Genomic DNA, 17,633 nt, shown 5'->3' with positions numbered 1-17,633 from the left:
TGTCATCAGCCCATTCCATTACCCACATTTGGATAAAGTGTTTCATGCGCTTCCTATTTTGTCTCAGTGTGTTGGGCCCAATTCTATGGAACTCCCTGCCACTAGAAATCAAGCAGGCACCATCCCTGCTAAGTTTAAGACACCTGGCTAAAACAACTGAACATTCCAGCAAGCCTTTTGCACTGTATATGCTGCTCATATGTTTCATCTCTGTTGCTTGAGCTGAGTTCTAAATTTTGTATATTGTGTGTTTTTATTTTGTAAACTATTTTGAGGCACTGATGCAGTTAGCTGTGACTCCTACACTGCAGAAACTCAGCTATATAACCCAATCACCAAATGGTTACCACAATGGAATGGTCAGATGCCATTTCCCCCTTGGTGGAGCTTATGATGATGATGATGATGATTTTCTTTTCATTTCTATACCGCTTTATATTTTAAACAATGAATCTCAAAGCAGTCGCAACACATTAAAACATAAAACAATCCAAAATAAAACAAATGCAAGCACCAAGGAAAATATTTTAGATCCTTCTCCAAGTGACATTTTGCTTTCCCAGTCGCCAACCTGGCATCTAGAGAGCTCCATTTGGTCACAATTGGACCCGCACCTGTTGCAAGAATGAGCCTGGTGCCTGGCTAATTTCTAACACTGGGGGTTGGACTGGATGACCCTTTGGGGTCCCTTCCAACTCTGCAATTCTATGATACTAGGAACAGGAGGGCTTTTTTTTTTAGAAAAATAATCGAACATGAGAAGAGCCCTTCTGCAGCTAGATCAGGCCGAAGGGGGCCCATCTAGTCCAGCGTCCTGTTCTCACAGTGGACAACCAGCTGCCCCAATAGGGAACCCCAAAGCAGGAGCTGGAATTTGATTTGTATGGTGCTCATTACGCTAGCAACACATTTTACACAGCAATGCATTTGAAACAAGGGAAAGAGTGTGCGGGTTTTTGGAGGGAAGTTCCAAAGAAAAATATGCATCAAGGGTTGCCACATCGCTGAATAAAAAAATTCCTTCCAGTAGCACCTTAAAGACCAACTAAGTTAGTTCTTGGTATGAGCTTTCGCGTGCATGCACACTTCTTCAGATACAGGGTGTATCTGAAGAAGTGTGCACGCACACGAAAGCTCATACCAAGAACTAACTTAGTTGGTCTTTAAGGTGCTACTGGAAGGAATTTTTTTATTTTGACTATGGCAGACCAACACGGCTACCTATCTGTAACTGGACACATCGCTGAAGTTAGGTCAGCAAGTTTATTACCTAAGTCCAGATGTGGGCTTAGGCGGAGAGAACGGCAGATTGCTCAAAGCAACCTCAGGGGCTCCGGCCACAAGCAACTTTCAAACCTGGGACTTGCTTGACTCACACCGTAGTCATCCACTCAGGTTGCTGCATGAGCTCTCAAAAGCAGATTTGCGGCTTACATCCCACAATCAGTTTGTGAAGTGCCAGGAATCAGCAGATCACCCATGGGAAAGGCACTCTGCACATGCTCAGGTGCACCTTCTTCTGGGGTTAAGGAACATGAGGTGGGTGCGAGAGGAAGGCACTTTGCACATGCTCAGGCAACCCTCACCGCTAGCTGGCGTAACAACAGATTCTCCAGGGGTGCTAGAAGCAGCGACAGAGTTAAGGGCTCATTTAGAAAGGAGCCGCGGAGCCTTACCAAGAAATGGGGAGACCAGCCACAGAGAAAATAGCTCCAGGGCCCCCTCAGGCAACCTCAGGCTTTCCAAGATAATCCGATGGAGCTCGTGGGCCGTGATTGACGGCAGGTTGTCCACTGTTAGCCGGACCACCGTGTCATCGATCAGGTACACCAGGACGTCCAGGTCTGGGACAAGAGAAGGAGCAGGATTGGAACATGAACACATTTCTTGCAACTGAGAAGAGGTCACAGGAGATCCAGATTCCCGCTAAACTCCCACCCCGTTTTGTGTGCAAACGACGCAGGAGCCCCCAAAACCAACAATCTCCTTCAATTTTCAGATGAAGAAACCAGACACAGTCAGGCATCTAAACCAGACTGCTTTACCACACTTGGTCGCTTTGATTTGTCACATAATACCTGCTCTGTATTTGTTAAAAGATATTTTAGTGTGGCAGCACCTGAACTTTGGAACTCCCTGACGAATGACATCATTGTATTCTTTTCGGCACCTGCTGAGAACATTTTAAGTAAATGAGGAGAGCCTGCTGGATCAGGCCAAAGGGAGCCCATGTAGTACAGCATCCGCTTCTTACAACGGCAAACCAGGTGCCCTAATGGGAAACCGGCAAGCAGGACTTGAACGCAAAAGCCCCCCTCCCCTCCTGTGGTTTTCAGCAACTGCTTTACAGAAGCATTACTGTCTCCATTTTTATTTTTTTTAGGCAAACCTACCCAAGTATGTAGAAGCTTGACGTGTAATGTTTTTAGCTTATTGCCAATTTTAATTATTATTTGAATGTTTCAAATAGCTGTCTTTTAAAATGTCAGGTAATGCTAAATAATAAACAATACTGGCAAGTACTTGCTAATCATTTTTAATAATTTCCATGCAATTTTACACACATTGTAACTACCAAGCAAAACTAAATTATATTACTTTAACCAAAATATCTTTTGAATTCCCAAGTCAAAGTGTTGGTGCTGACCTTTAAAGCCCTAAACAGCCTTGGTCCAGTATACAGTGGTACCTCGCAAGATGAAAAACGCGCAAGACGAAAGAGTTTTCCTTTTTTTAGTCGTTCCACAAGACGAATTTCCCTATGGGCTTGCTTCGCAAGACGAAACGTCTTGCAAGTTCTTGCGAGTTTGTTTCCTTTTTCTTAAAGCCTCTAAGCCGCTAATAGCCGCTAAGCCGTTAATAGCCGCTAAGCCGCTAATAGCCACTAAGCCGCTAATAGCCGTGCTTCGCAAGACGAAAAAACCGCAAGACGAAGAGACTCGCGGAATGGATTAATTTCGTCTTGTGAGGCACCACTGTACCTGAAGGAGCGTCTCCACCCCCATCGTTCAGCCCGGACACTGAGGTCCAGCTCCAAGGGCCTTCTGGCGGTTCCCTCACTGCGAGAAGCCAAGTTACAGGGAACCACGCAGAGGGACTTCTTGGTAGTGGCACCTGCCCTGTGGAACGCTCTCCCACCAGATGTCAAAGAGAGAAACAACTACCAGACTTTAGAAGACATCCGAAGGCATTTAATGTTTAATAGGGTATTGTATTTTAATCTGTTGGAAGCCACCCAGAGTGGCTGGGGAAACCCAGCCAGATGGGCGGGGTATAAATAATAAATTTTTATTATTATATGTCATGTTACAACTTTTTAGGTCACCTCATTTTTGGAATTTGAAAGCTGAAGAATTCGACATGCCCTACTTCCCACCACCCACGGAACAATGTGGCCTGTCAAGCCAAAGGCAGGACCTTGAAGATCTTGAGGGCTTATCCCAGAACCACAAACCCCAACCCTGCTCAGGCCTGTTCCCTTCCAGCATCTGGTGTATGAGGGTCGAGAACCCCCCTGCGATGCCCCCCCCCTTTCCAGGCCCTTTCTTCTGCCCCTCCCCCTTCTCACTCACTTCGGGGTCCTGCAGAAGAGATGCTGCTCCGCTGGGAGTGGTCCTCTGTGCTTTGGGGTACGCCGAGCCGGTCCCCCTCCATCTGCAGAGACAAAGCAGGTGCACATCTGAAATGTGAGGAATTGGGTGCGGGTTCAAATCCCAGCTGCAGGATATACTTGAAGAGAGGAAGTTGACTAGTAGTGGATTGAAGGTGTCTTACACTGTGTCTGGTAAACCACCCAGCAAGTTCACAGTTGTTATGCTACACTGACTGGCTTCCAGGGTTTCAGACGGGGGACATTTCCAGCTCCACCCACTCACCTGTGCCTTATATTTGTCCATCTAGTTCAATGCTGTTTGCACTGACAGGCAGCAGCGGCTCTCCAGCGTTTTTCAGGCTGGAATTGGGGCAGTTAAAAGGACACCCCCTTCTCCGACTATGGATGCAGCGCAGGTTTTGATGTCCTGCGGCCTCTCAGGATGGTCCTGCTACCTGTGCAAGGGGGAGGTCAGAAGGCTGCACGTCCCCCCCCCCCCGTTTTTTCTAGTGCTACTGCTAAACACTTTCCCTCCTCCCCGTCCCCAGCCGCAAATGGAAGGGCTTTGCACCCACCTCCGCGCCCTTTCCCTTTGTTTCCCCATCCCGACCAACTTTCTCCCGTCTCCAGCAAGTGAGATTGCACTCCTCTCGGGGCAGGGTCCTAGGAAATTCCCCGCCCTACTCCGCTGGACCCAGAGGGCGGAGGGGCGTGGCTAGGCGCTGCGCTACCCAGGTGAGCCGGGGAGGGGGTGCTGGAGCCTTGCCCAGGTGGGTGGGGGTCAAGTGAGATGGGGAGGGGGCGCACTCAGAGCAGAGGGGGGAGAGAAAGTCCCTAGGGGACGGCAGCCGGGGCGGGGGGAGCGCGCTGCCTACCTGGCCGCCAGTCTCACCTGTGTCCTCGTTTTCCTTCCTGCTTTCGTTGCAAGGAGGAAAGTTCTGCAGTTCTAACAGGGGACCCACCCACGTTGCGTCTGGCGTCACGCCTTCCGAGCTCGCCTATTGGCTGCTCCTGCCAGCCCTGGAATTTCACCAGGCGGGGAGGAGGAGAGGGAAACTGCGCACGCGCAAGCGCGCGCAGCGGGGTTTCCCCACCCCCAATTGTGGGGACGTCACGGCGGGAGGCTGGCTTGGGTGATTTGTGACGCGCTTGTAATCGGGGGATTACGGTAGGTAACTGGGGAACGGGCAGCAGCTTGAGCGCTGCGTAGAGAAGAGCTTTCCAGGACGGGGCTCCGACTGCAGCAGCATTTGCCCTCTCTTTAAGAGTCTCTGCCCGTCGAGCTCAAATGATTTTTTCGTTCCTTGGCTTCCACACACCCCGCCCGTTTGCGATTGAACGTGTGAAGCGAGGAACACTTAGGATTTTGCGCGTGTGTGTATCCCTGTTTCAGATATTCCATAAGGCTCTCCCTTAGAATGGAGCACGTGGGCAAGCAGGATTCGAACCCTATCCCCTCCTGTGATTTCCAGCAGAGCATAGCCTCTCCGTGAATTTGTCCAGTCCTCTTTTAAAGCCATCTAAGTTGGTGGCCATCACTGTCTCATGCGGGAGCGAGTTCAACTATGTGCTGCATAAATAAGTCATTTCTTTTATCTATCCTGATCCTTCCAACATTCAGCTTCGTTGGATTCCCATGAATTCCAGTGTTATGAGAGAGGAGGCAAAACTTCTCTGTACAGTACCCACTTTCCGCAGCCCATGCATGATATAATAAACTTCTGTCTCTTTACTCGCCTTGTCTCTGAACTAAAAATGCCCAAACGCTGCAACCTTTCTTCACAGGGAGTTATTCCATCCCCTTGATCACTTTGGTTTCCCTTTCCTGGACCTTTTGCAATTCTACAATATCCTTTATGAGGTGAGATGACTCAAAATTTGGGTCACACCAGAGATTTGTATAATCACATCTTTATGTCTGCAGTTTTATTTTCCGTTCCTATCCTGATGATTGGATTGAACTGACCTTCAAAACACACTGAGTGCACAATTAATTTTTATTTTTCCTAAAAAAAAAAAAAGTACCGGTATTTCAATTCAACTTCTCTTGGCTACCGGCAAAACTTTCAGACGTTTTTACTGCCTGTAAAATTAACACAGCGTAGCCTTTTCTCAAAAGCTCAATTTACTGAATGTAAGTCAAGCGCGCCAGATCAGATCTTTCGTCGATCTCGGGGCAAAGGTGTGTTCCTAGTTATGATGGTGCTTGGAAGATTGGAAGCATCCAGCGAAAAGAGTGGCAAACTTAGCGAGTCAGATCCGATTCTGGTCTAAAGGTTAACAGCAGTGAATATTTAATCCTGGGAAGGAATTGAAGCCACAAGGAGACAAGGGATTCTTTCTTTGCTGGAGTGGGGGGCGGGTTTCCAGCCTCTGCAAGGGGGGTCCGGCCTTTGGAGCTGAAAGCAGCAACTGCGGGGGCGGGGCGGGGCGGGGACAGGCTCCCAGCGCCCAGGTGAGTCAAAAGGACAGAAGGTGTAGACGGAAAAGAATAACGATTCCTGGAGAATGCAGGAGGGGGCGGCGGCTCTTGTACTGCTTGCAGGTTTCCCCACAAGCATTTATTTGGCCACTGTGAGAACAGGATTGCTGGGTCATTGGCCCTGGTCCAGCAGGCTCTTCTTGTGTCCTCGAGCTAAGAGCTAATGAGAAACCTACTGAGTAACATGCAAGAGTTAATAAGGCAACTGGTTTATTTATCAGGATTCTTACTCTTCAGTTTTTATCCTATCCTTCCTCCATAGAGATTCCCCTCCCCAAAAATGATTTAAAAAATAACAATGCAACAACTCTGGAAAGTAGTTAGGCTACAAGACAGGAGTTTCCAGCAACTGGTATCTGGAAGTACAGTGGTACCTCAGGTTAAGTACCACTTAATTTGTTCCAGACGTCCGTTCTTAACCTGAAACTGTTCTTAACCTGAAGCACCACTTTAGCTAATGGGGCCTCCTGCTGCTGCCGCACCGCTGAAGCACGATTTCTGTTCTCATCCTGAAGCAAAGTTCTTAACCTGAGGTACTATTTCTGGGTTAGCGGAGTCTGTAACCTGAAGCGTCTGTAACCCGAGGTACCACTGTATTTCTGCCTTCAACTGCAGAGGCAGAGCATAGCCATGGTGGCTAGGAGCCCTCTCCTCCTCCATGAATTTGTCCCATCCTCTTTTGAAGTGGCCATCTTGTGGGAGTGAGTTCCACAGATTAACTACGCTCTGTGTGAAGGAAGGTTCTATTTTATCTGTCCCTGCCTGAACCTCCCAACATTCATTGGATGCCCACAACCTCCAGTGTTATGAGAAAAGGAGAAAACCTTTTCTCTGCCCCCTTTTCTACATGCTGTGAATCATTTTACAAACTTACAAAGCCATCTCCTGCTTGCCTTTTCCCCAAACGAGAGTCCCAAATGCTGCAGCCTTATCTCGTAGGGGAATGGCTCCATCCCCTTGATGGTTTGGGCTGCCATTTTCTGATCTCCCCCCCCCCCCAGCTCTACGATATCCTTCTTGGGGTGGGGTGACCGAAAGAGTGTGAAGAGGTTGTCCTCCCCACTTCTGTTGCTGCTGTGGGGCTGTTGCAGGAGCCATGCCTCTGGCTCCCAGCACAGCACCCTGGTCAGTTCAGCCCAGATTGCATGGTTAATGGTCCATCTCAAGTGGGTGGGTGGGAGAACGTGTGTCCCTGTGGTGTGCATTTGGTTAAAGATTAAGGCAACTCAACCAGTGCATTCCCTTTGACCAGATTTTGGCCCCCACCCCATCCCTCTGCGATGCACCCAGACTTCCAGAAGCTTTTCCGATGTCCAGTGCAGAATTTGCTGCAGGATGGATTTCTGGTAAGATCTGAACTCCTTCTTCCCTTTACACACACACACACACACACACACACACACACACAGGTGGGGGGCTTTGTTGTAGGGACACATCCCTATTCCAGCATGGAAGACTCTATGATCCATCAGGGCAGGGTGTGTGTGTGTAGAAGAATAGAATCAAAGAGTTAATAGGGTTGGAAGGGGTCCTATGGGTCATCTAGTCTAGCCCGCTGCAATGCCAGAATATGCGGGTGGCCCATATGGGGATCAAACCCGTGACCTTGGCGTTATCAGCGCCACGCTTTAACCGACGGAGCTGTTGCAGAAGTGGCTCGAATATCAGACGAAGGACCCAGGAGAGGCAGCATCGATCCAACCCCACAACGCTCCCCGGCTGGCCTTGATCCAGCCCCCCTCTCAGCCTGAGCCGCCTCACGGGGTTGCTAGGAGGATAAAAAGGAGGGGAACCCCGCCCCTCATATACACATGTTGCCCTAAACTCACTTAGAAAAAGAGTGGGGTAAAAATGCAATGACTTAAGTGAAAGAAATCCTGCCAACCTAGCAGTTCGAAAGCACGTAAAAGTGCAAGTAGATAAATAGGTACCGCTCCGGCAGGAAGGTAAACGGTGTTTCCGTGCGCTGCTCTGGTTCGCCAGAAGCAGCTTAGTCATGCTGGCCACATGACCCGGCACCTGTACACCGGTTCCCTCGGCCAATAAAGCGAGATGACCGCAGCAACCCCAGAGTCGGCCACGACTGGACCTAATGGTCAGGGGTCCCTTTACCTTTAAGTGAAAGAAAATAGGATTGGGTTGGGGGAGGACAAGAGAAGTTGTCTTTTGCTGCTCCCAGCTTCTCACGACTCGGCCCTTGTTTCCTCACAACAACCCTTTGGAGCGGGCCGTTTTTCATTTCTGGTTTACAGACAAGGGAAATGAAACCGAGACCAACTTAGCTTTCCGCGGCTGCTCAGAGATGCTTTTTTCAGAAGCAACACGTCAACCCTGCCCCTCTCTCTCCCCAAGCCAGCCTAGAGCCTCTTCACCCTAACAGCGACCCCACTAATTCCTCCTTTTTAATTTTTATTTTGCTACAGGGGCAGCAGGGCTGGTTCTGGGGCACCCAGTCGACACGGTGAAGGTGATTTCTTTGGGGGGAGGGGGCTGGGAATGCTTAAGGCAGGGGTGGGGTGGGGAGGACTTCCAGCCCTGAGGGAGGTCTGAAGGAGATGGGTCTCAGATGGGGGGGGGGGGAGAAAGAGATGGTAGCCAGAAGTGTTGGGGAGGTGCATGCCCAAAGAGGTCGGCTGCTTTTGAGGCTCTGTGCTAGCTGCAACTGTTGCATAGCATGCAACGGGCACTGAATCCACACAGAGCAGCATGCTGGGTTGCGGCAGCGAACCTCATCCCCAACAAAGTTCTTTTCTCCCCAGAGGGATTGGTGGCCAGTGGAGTTTTGTGAGGAAGCAGAAACTGGCGTGTTCACTGGGGTTGTGAGACCCTGGCTTAGTTGTCGAGTCCACGTGTCACATGGACAAGGTCCCAGACTCAGCCTCTCCAGTTACCAGTGGGTGGAAAAGAGCCTTCCAGGGCTGCCTTATACTGAGCCAGACCATTGGTTAATCTAGTTCAGTATTGGCTACTTTATGGGCTACTTTTAAAATGAGGCTGCTTTTTAAAATTGCATTTTAACCTGTATTTTAAATTGGTTCCCCCCACCCATTATTTTTTACTGTAATTTTACTGATGTTAGCCACCCTGAGCCCGGCTCTGGCCGGGGAGGGCGAGGTATAAATAAAATTTATTATTATTATTATTGCCTGCAGCAGTGACTGGCAGCAGTGGCTGCCTAGGGTTTCAGGTAGTGGACATTCCCAGAGACTTTGGGGCTGCTAATTTGGCCCTGAGTTGGGGGCTTTTCTTCCGTTCCAGGTGCGGTTGCAGACACAGGCCAGATACCAGAACGTTTTGGACTGTGTGGTCAGGACGTACCGTGAGGAAACGGTGAGCCTCTTTCTGTTGTGTGTGCAGTGCAGACTTCACCTCTGAGCTTTCACCTCCTTTTAAAACCCAGCCTAATCTTAAACCGCTAGATTTAGACCAAGGTCTTTTGTAACAGCACAATTTTAGAATGCAAATTTAACCCCAAAAAATCACTTATTACGAAGAAGGAAATATGATCTGCCCAGTTCTGTGGAACTCTCTGCCACTAGAGATTTAGCAGGCGCCTTCCGTGCCAACTTTTAAATGTGTGCTGAAAACATTTCTATTCCTCCAGTCCTATCCAGGCAATTAAGAACACATTATTCTACAATGATTATTTGATGTATCTTTTTAACTTTTTAATGCTTTTTTCTTGCATGGCTTTATGTTTGTATTGCTGTAAACTGCTTTGATATATTTTTATGACACAGAGGCAGATGACTATTTTTATAGACAAGTACATATAACTATTTTGCTTTTTAATATTAATATTCAATATTTTCCCCAAATGCCCAATTTGGGAATAATCTCCACCCCCCCACCCCAGAAATAAATCCCTAAGCTCGTCTAGTTCTTTGCAGTTCTAGTGCTGCCTCTTGACTCTACAGCCCCATTCCTGATCCTTGCCTATCTAATTTCTTGGGAGAGTTGACATCATCACAGGGGCCTGCCCCACAGATCGCTTGGGAGGGGTGACTTTGCCAGAAGAGAGGGTGGGAGGCAAGGCATCACCGGAAGAGAAAGACAAGAGAGGACAAAGGCTTTTACAAAATTTGCAGCTGCTAATTGATATGTATAGATGCAAATTGAGAAATAATTGCTATAATTTTGAATACAAGTGCAGCATATCTCACCATAATGGAGGGGAATCTGCTGCCACCAGGAGACCTCCGTGCCTGGAAACTTTGCCCTTGAAACTGATTTGGACTGGACGACCTTTGCATTAGAAGAAAAGGAAAGTAGGGCATATGTGATTGTACTCAGCTAAATTCCAAAACTAGCAGACCCATGGAAATCACTGCACCTGTGTTAGTGATGCCCATTCATTTATGTAGGTCTAGTCTTGTGTGTGACTAACATTAGGTGCAACCTCTAGGTACCCAAAACATTGCTGCTTCCCATGAGTTGCAGGCAGCGGCTGAGGAAGGGGTGTGGTGGGTGCGGGCTGCCCCAGGTGTCACCACTGAGGGTGGTGACAAAATGCTGGGCAGCACTCACCACGGAGCCTGCAGTGCGTCCAAGCCACGCATCTCTCCCAGGAGACGCGCGGTGGTTTGGGTGCGTGCAGGCTCCGCATTGCCCAAACGGTCTGCCTGCTGCCTCACCCCCAGCTGTAGGGCGGCTGAGTGGGAGGAGGAAGGCAAACTCCAGAGGCCCGGTGGGTTCGTCCCGCTCCTGGGTGTGCTGCCCCAGGTGCCCAAGCGGCTTCCTCCGCCACTGGTTGCAGGCCCCCTTTAGGGTGTTCATACCCTACAAAATGTCCCTGATGAAAATAGGGATGTCCTACCATACCATCCAATCACCCATTCCCACCACCCTTCTGATATCTGCCAATCATATCATTCCCACCACCCTTCTGATATCTGCCAATCATATCCAATCAATTCATATCTGCCAATCACCCATTCCCACCACCCTTCTGAGTAATACCCCCTCCCCCACCTTCTCACTATATAGAAGGATCTGGCAACTTCTGTTTCAGTGTATCTGAAGAAGTGTGCATGCACACGAAAGCTCATACCAAGAACTAACTTAGTTGGTCTTTAAGGTGCTACTGGAAGGAATTTTTTTATCATACCATCCAATGTTTCTCTTATGAAAAATGGGGCGTCCAACTCCTAAGGAGAAGCAGGACATTCCGGTCTGAAATCAGAAGCTGCGAGGGCTTCTGTAAATCCGGGACTGTCACTGGAAAATAGGGACACCTGGAGGGTCCGGGTGTTGGAGATTTGGAGGAGAACCTGACAGTGTAACCTGACTCACTTTGACCAAAGGCTGAAGCTGGGACTGACTGCTGACCTCCTCCTCCTCCAGTGAGAGCCCCTCCAACCAGGGCTAGTTGGATCCCAGTTGCCATAAGCTACTCAGCACTTGCTGATAAATTCACCCAAAAGGGGAGTGGTTTGATTAGGGAGTGGGGAGTCAGAAGGAACCACTGTGCAGGGCTTTTTACCCCCTGCTCTCTGTCTCTCTGGGGACGCGGGTGGCGCTGTGGGTTAAACTACAGAGCCTAGGGCTTGCCGATCAGAAGGTCGGCGGTTCAAATCCCCACGGCCAGAAGCGGCTTAGTCATGCTGGCCACATGACCTGGAAGCTGTACGCCAGCTCCCTCAGCCAATAAAGCGAGATGAGTGCCGCAACTCCAGAGTCGGTCACGACTGGACCTTTACCTTTTTTTTCACTCTGGCTAAATCCCCAGTTTATTTATCTGTAGCCCACCTTTTTCTCTTCAAGGTGGCATACATGGTCCCCCGCAGCCAGCCTCTGGAGCCACCCCCAGCTCATAGAAGCATAGGGCTGTGGGGTTGGAAGGGACCCTAAGCATCATCTAGGACCCCCCGCCCTGCGCAGGGCTCACCTGCCCGCTTCTCCCTTGCAGATCCTTGGCTTCTTCAAAGGCATGAGCTTCCCGCTGCTCAGCGTGGCCATGGTGAACTCTGTTGCGTTTGGGGCCTACAGCAACTTCCTGCTCTACCTGTGTGGCACCCACCACCGCGATCGCAGTGCCAACCCCCCCAGCTACACCCATGTCTACGCGGCTGGATGCTTCTCAGGACTGGTGCAGGTAAGGAGCAGGTAGCCCCACCTGACTTGAGCGTATGAGCGTGTTTTGGGATCTGCATGACTTCATGCCCAAGTCCCAATCAAGGGAAGTCATAGCACCGCTCTGTTCTGCCTTGGTCAGACCCCACCTGGAGCCCTGTGTCCAGTTCTGGGCACCACAGTTTTAAGAAGCATATTGGCAAGCTGGAAGGTGTGCAGCAAAAATCACCCAGGGTCTGCAAACCAAGCCTTATGAGGAACGGTGGAGGGAGTTGAAGATCTTTAGCCTGGAGAAGAGGAGATTGAGAAGAGATATTATTTCCATCTTGAAATATCACACAGAAGGTGGGTTCAAATTGCAAGAAAGGAGAACCTGACGAAATATCAGGGAGAGCTTTCAGATAGCAAGAGCCGTTCGAGAGTGGAATGGACTCCATCGGAAGGTGGTATAGATGCAAATTGGGAAATAATTGCTATAATTTTGAATACAAGTGCAACATATCTCACCATAATGGGGTCGGGGGGCAGATCTACTGCCACCAGGAGACGTCTGTGCCTGGAAACTTTGCCCTTGAAACTGATTTGGACTGGAAAACCTTTGCATTAGAAGGAAAGGAAAGTAGGGCATATCAGCTAAATTCTACTACTAGTAGACCCATGGAAATCACTGGACCTGTGTTAGTGATGCCCATTCATTTAAGTGGATCTACTCTTGAGTGCTACTAACATTAGGACTCTCCTTTATTGGAGGTTTTTAAACAGAGGTTGGATGGTCTTCTGTCAGCTATTCTTTAGCTGGGATTCCTGCATTTCAGGGGGCTGGACTAAATGCCCCCTTAGGGTTCCAGCTCTACAGGCCTGTGATTCTAAAACATCCTCCTTCCATGTTTTTCCCTGTTCAGCTCTTGAAACAGCCGCACAATTCCCCCATTACGATGCTGTTCAGTTGGTTATGAGCTGTATCAATTGCTCAAGCCATTTCCTTCTCTGGAGGCTGCCCCTCCTCTCTAGGAATTAATCTTTTTTTCTTTTTTTTCATTCTAATTTTACACATTTTATTTGATGCATGTATCAAGCCATATGAAAGCTGAAGCATATGGTCCACATAAAAGCCACCTTTCTGTAAGATAAAATACGTCGTGCGATAGGCAGAATATTAACCTCCTTGTGGGAATTTACTCTTCAAATTGGTCATAACCCAAGACAAAGAGTTCTTTCTCAAAACGACTACTGGGCTCCATGTCTAACTGACATGCTCAGGTGCATTTAAAGTTTTAGAGAAGGTCATAAATATAAGAGATAAAATAGCACCCCATAATTTCCCCAGACATTCTTGTTCGCTGAGGTATCTGCTTACAGGTCCAGTGACAAGCATAAACTGGATCCATCTGGCAATCTGGGGCTACAAAACCATATCGGAGACTAAATCTGGAACAGAATTAAAAAGACAAGGGTTCTTGGGGTTTGGAGAACTGTTTCCCAAAATGCTTGAGCTCTGTATCACATCTGCCACCAACTCTCTTCCATTTTTGGCACAAGATCAGCAGTTACTATTTCTGACTTCATAGATCTTATCTAATTTCAGAGGTGTTAAAGAGGCCACTGCAGTGCTGTTTTTATACAATTCTCTTTAAGCACTTCCAAATCCAAAAGAGAAAGGACAAACTTCTGGAGAAACTTGTCTTTGTAGATCCTCAATAATATTTTGCACCTTGCGGTGTCACACAACTATGTGTATTAAGATTTTTTTTTTTTTTACACACCCACATGCCATTTTTGTCAGTTGGTTAATTTTGCTTCCTTTTCTCATTATACATATTTAATTTTAATAGCAATCAAAGAATTTTAACAACACATTCATATAACAATAGGATCTTAGAATGGTAGAGTTGGAAGGGACTCCAAGGGCCATTTAGTCCAAACCCCTGCAATGCAGGAATCTCAACGAGTTGTCCCCCATCCAATTTGAAGTCATACCGGACCCTGCTTAGCTTTGCAAATGTACTAGCAGTTGTATTGCTGCACCATGATAATGAGCCTTTCATAGTTTCCCGTGGGATGTATGGATGGGGGTGGAAGTGTGTGCCTTGGACCAGTCTTGGACTAAATTTTGTGGAAAGTGCCCCCCCCCTCCTGTTCCACTGCAGCCCATTTCCTTTCTCCCCCCTGTTCATTCATTCATAATTTTATTTCTTTGCCACCTTTCCGTAGCTCAAGCCATGCCCAAATTTAAAAAATACACATAATTGCAAACATAACAAAAGTAGTGATAGACAGTAAATAAACTGTTCTCTCCCCCTCCCTTCCCTGTGTTGACGCAGGCTGTGGTCCTGGCCCCCGTGGATCTCGTCAAAGTCCGGCTGCAGAACCAGACCCACCCGTACAGACGCAGAGACCGGCCAGGGGGTCCCCAGCCACAGTACAGGGGTCCAGTGCACTGTGCTGCCAGCTTACTGCGGGAGGAAGGCCCCCGTGGCCTGTTCCGTGGGGTTACGGCGCTGGTGCTTCGCGACACCCCCACCATGGGCATGTACTTCCTGATTTATGCAGTGTTCTGCAGGGCATTGACTGCAGAAGCACAGGAGCCAGGTGAGATACAAAGAACGCTGGGGGGGCCCGGTGGGTGGGCCACCTCTGCACATCCCCTAAGGCTCTCAGGGAACCTGTTCCTCTGGAATATCGGAGAAAGCTGGAGCCAGAGGGGAACAAGGAGTGTTTCTGAGTGTGTTTTAGACTGGCGAAAAGGCAAGTAAAAGGCGCCAAGACTGTTGGGATGTGTCCAAGGGAACGGGGGCAATTCGCAGGCCCCCAGCTGGCTCTAGCCCACCGGCCGGCAGCCGGGTGAACTCCGGTCCTTTGGAACAGCATCAAACAGCGACTCACAGCTTCAGAAGCCTTCAGAAACTTGAGCACGCCTTAACCAGCAGAGTGAATAACACGCAACAGAAGTGGCGGACAGAGGCATATGTAAAGCATATTTACAAGCAGTTTATTCAGCATAGTTCAGGACAAAGAAACATGTCTTCTCTCTTTCATGTCCAAGAGCAGGAAGCTTAAGGCAAAAGCTATACACAAACGGAAGTTCCCAGCAAACTGTGCTGGAACGTAAACAGACATGTGACATACAACAATCATGTCTGTTCCTTTTAAGGTGGAATGGAACCTCAATATCCTAACAATGATAGAAAATTATAAAAATATGTATGGCATGGAGAAAGCTGGGAGAGAAAACTTTTCCTCCCTCTTTCATAACAACCGGGAACATCCAGCAAAGCTGAATGTTGGACAGTTCAGGATGGGATGAAAGGGACAACGTCTTCACACAGCGCATAATTGAACTACGGAACTCCCTGCCACAGGAGGCAGTGATGGCTACCAACTTTGGTGGCTTCATAGGAGGATTAGAAAGAAATCATGGAGGAAGGGGAGGCTATCGATGGCTACTAGCTGGGAAGGCTATACTCTGCCGCCACAGTTGGAGGCAGAAATGCTTCTGAATACCAGTTGCTGGAAGCCTCAGGGAGGGAGGGAGGGAGAGGGCTCTTGTGCCCAGGTCCTGCTTGGGGCATCCCCATTGGGGCATCTGGCTGGCCGCTTTGAGACCAGGACACTGGACTAGATGGACCCAGCATCCAGGCTTTTCTTATGTTCTTATGGAACCTCCAGGTTCACAGGCAGTTGATCTAGATTCCTAGATTATTATTATAGATTCCTAGATTCTCAGGGGTATTTGGCCCACTGTGGACTAGAGGGGCTAGCAGGTTTGTCTTATGTGTGTGAGGACTGTGAGCTCAGTTCAGCTCCAGGGCTCCACACAAACTGCTGGGCTCTCCAGTCCCTTAATTTCAAGTCCGCATCTTGACCGCCTGGCTACACGCAGTGAATCTCGGGATTTTCGTACAAAACAAAATAGTTCCTTCCGGCCTGACATCTGCTGCCCTCCCTGTTTTAGGGGGCATTATCCCTCCCTCCTGCTTCCTCCTCCACAAGAGAGGCCCCCAACCCATGCTTTGCTCTTTGCCTGCCTCCCCCCACCCCACCCCACCCCACCCCTTGCAGGCTCTGCCACAGTTCTGCTTGCCGGTGGCTGCGCTGGGACGGTTTCCTGGGCTTTGGCGACCCCGATGGATGTGGTGAAGGCTCGTTTGCAAATGGATGGGGTGAAGCGAGTGGCGTATCGAGGCATCCTGGACTGCATCCTCACCAGTGCCCGGCAGGAGGGCCCGCGGGTGTTCCTAAAAGGGCTGGCCCTGAACAGCCTCCGCGCTTTCCCAGTCAACGCCATCACCTTCCTGAGCTACGAGACTCTCTTGAAGCTTCTCTGCTGAACCCCCGTTGCATCCTCAGGAGGGGCTGGCGTTGCCGCCCTTCCTCATCTTATTCAGGGCTTTCGCACCAGCATCTTGCAGCCGAGAGACTCGGGGCAGAGGTGGCGCCTAGCAGGCTGGGTGGGCCCTGGTCCCAAAGAAAGCTCAAAGACATTGACCACCTCTGGGCAAACCATACAGTAGTTTAGACTCCTGGGCACATCTGACACATTTTATCAAGTGCTGTGGGCACCGCTCCCTCTGCTCACTGCTATCCCCCCCTCCTCTGGAAAAACAGAGAGAGAGGAAATAGGTGCACTCGGAGTCATAGAATGGTAGAGTTGGAAGGGACCCCCGAGGGGCATCTAGTCCACCCTCCCTGCAATGCACGAATCACAGCTAAAGAAGGCCATCCAACCTCTGTTTAAAAAACCTCCAGCGAAGGAGAGTCCACCATCTTCTGAGGGAGTCTTTCCCATTTTCAGATGGCTCTTCCAGTCAGAAAGTTCTTCCCAATGTTTAGATGGAATCTCCTTTCTTGTCGTTTTGAATCCATTGGTTCGGACCCTACCCTCTGGAGCGGCATAAAACAGTCTTGCCCCATCTTCCATGGGACAGCCCTTTAGATAGTTGGATATGGTTCTCATACCATCTCCCAGTCTCCTCCTGGCTTAGCATCCTCAACTCCCTCAACGTAGGAGCCTGTAGCACCACTCTTGAACCTTGAAAAGCACATAGAGCTGAAAGGGGAAGTGGGAAGGAGAGCCACTCTTCCCCACTTCCTCCTTCAACTCTATGTACATTTCAGGGAGAAAAACACACGAGGGTGGGGGCTTAGTCTCAACCTTGCCAACCCATTGCCCCCTCAAATCTGTAGCACTAGGTTATTAATGGGCACTCTACCTACCTGGAATTTTTTTTAAGATGGCAGCAGTCATGTAGCCAGCAGCCTTATCCAGTATGGTATAGAGGTTCAGACTTGGGACTTGGGAGACAAGGGTTCAAATCCCCACTTGGCCACAAAGCTCACTGGGTGGTGACCTGGGGCCAGTCACTGCCCCTCTGCCTAACCTACCTCACAGGGTGGTGGGTGTTGAGGAAGAGGAGAACCATGTATGCCACCTTGAGCTCCTTGGAGAAACTGGCAGGATATAAATGCAATGAAATAAACAAATAAAAT

General features: G+C 49.2%; 2 protein-coding genes across 6 annotated transcripts in view; one reads left to right on the top strand and one right to left on the bottom strand.

Annotated features, from left to right (window-relative positions):
- Nucleotides 1-12,083, bottom strand: part of FRMD8 (FERM domain containing 8) — a 24,096-nt gene extending 12,013 nt beyond the window's left edge. Inside the window, exons 1-4 of one of the 3 annotated variants that reach the window (XM_083477954.1) lie at nucleotides 11,962-12,083; nucleotides 10,238-10,319; nucleotides 3,573-3,654; nucleotides 1,677-1,844 (exon numbers count right to left, since the gene is read on the bottom strand). In XM_083477954.1, coding sequence (XP_083334080.1) covers nucleotides 1,677-1,844; nucleotides 3,573-3,654; nucleotides 10,238-10,319; nucleotides 11,962-12,032 — 403 coding nt within the window. In that variant the 5' untranslated portion in view covers nucleotides 12,033-12,083. Of the gene's footprint in view, nucleotides 1-1,676; nucleotides 1,845-3,572; nucleotides 3,655-4,467; nucleotides 4,680-10,237; nucleotides 10,320-11,961 lie in introns of those variants that run through there. The other 2 variants (XM_083477955.1, XM_083477956.1) reach the window with 2 other exon arrangements.
- On the top strand, nucleotides 4,694-17,633 carry SLC25A45 (solute carrier family 25 member 45). 3 transcript variants are annotated; one of them, XM_083478007.1, is made up of 7 exons: nucleotides 4,694-4,760; nucleotides 7,327-7,420; nucleotides 8,498-8,541; nucleotides 9,333-9,404; nucleotides 11,983-12,168; nucleotides 14,468-14,735; nucleotides 16,206-17,633. In XM_083478007.1, the coding sequence occupies exons 2-7, from the start codon at nucleotides 7,384-7,386 to the stop codon at nucleotides 16,472-16,474; spliced, it is 876 nt and encodes a 291-aa protein (XP_083334133.1). In that variant the 5' UTR covers nucleotides 4,694-4,760; nucleotides 7,327-7,383; the 3' UTR covers nucleotides 16,475-17,633. The 3 variants fall into 3 exon arrangements, with proteins under 3 accessions (XP_083334133.1, XP_083334134.1, XP_083334135.1); XM_083478008.1 differs by lacking the exon at nucleotides 8,498-8,541 and having other exon boundaries at nucleotides 4,700-4,760; XM_083478009.1 differs by lacking the exons at nucleotides 4,694-4,760; nucleotides 8,498-8,541 and adding an exon at nucleotides 5,913-6,047.

Source organism: Podarcis liolepis (genome assembly GCF_965112155.1).
Source record: "Podarcis liolepis genome assembly, chromosome: 15".
In the NCBI taxonomy this organism is placed as follows: domain Eukaryota; kingdom Metazoa; phylum Chordata; class Lepidosauria; order Squamata; family Lacertidae; genus Podarcis; species Podarcis liolepis.
This window is presented reverse-complemented; position numbering and strand designations above follow the sequence as displayed.

Coding starts and splice junctions, on each gene's coding strand:
- SLC25A45 (XM_083478007.1), top strand. CDS start 7,384: ATGTCCAGTGCAGAATTTGCTGCAGGATGGATTTCTG. Junction 7,421..8,497: donor TGCTGCAGGATGGATTTCTG/GTAAGATCTGAA, acceptor ATTTTGCTACAG/GGGCAGCAGGGCTGGTTCTG. Junction 12,169..14,467: donor GCTTCTCAGGACTGGTGCAG/GTAAGGAGCAGG, acceptor GTGTTGACGCAG/GCTGTGGTCCTGGCCCCCGT.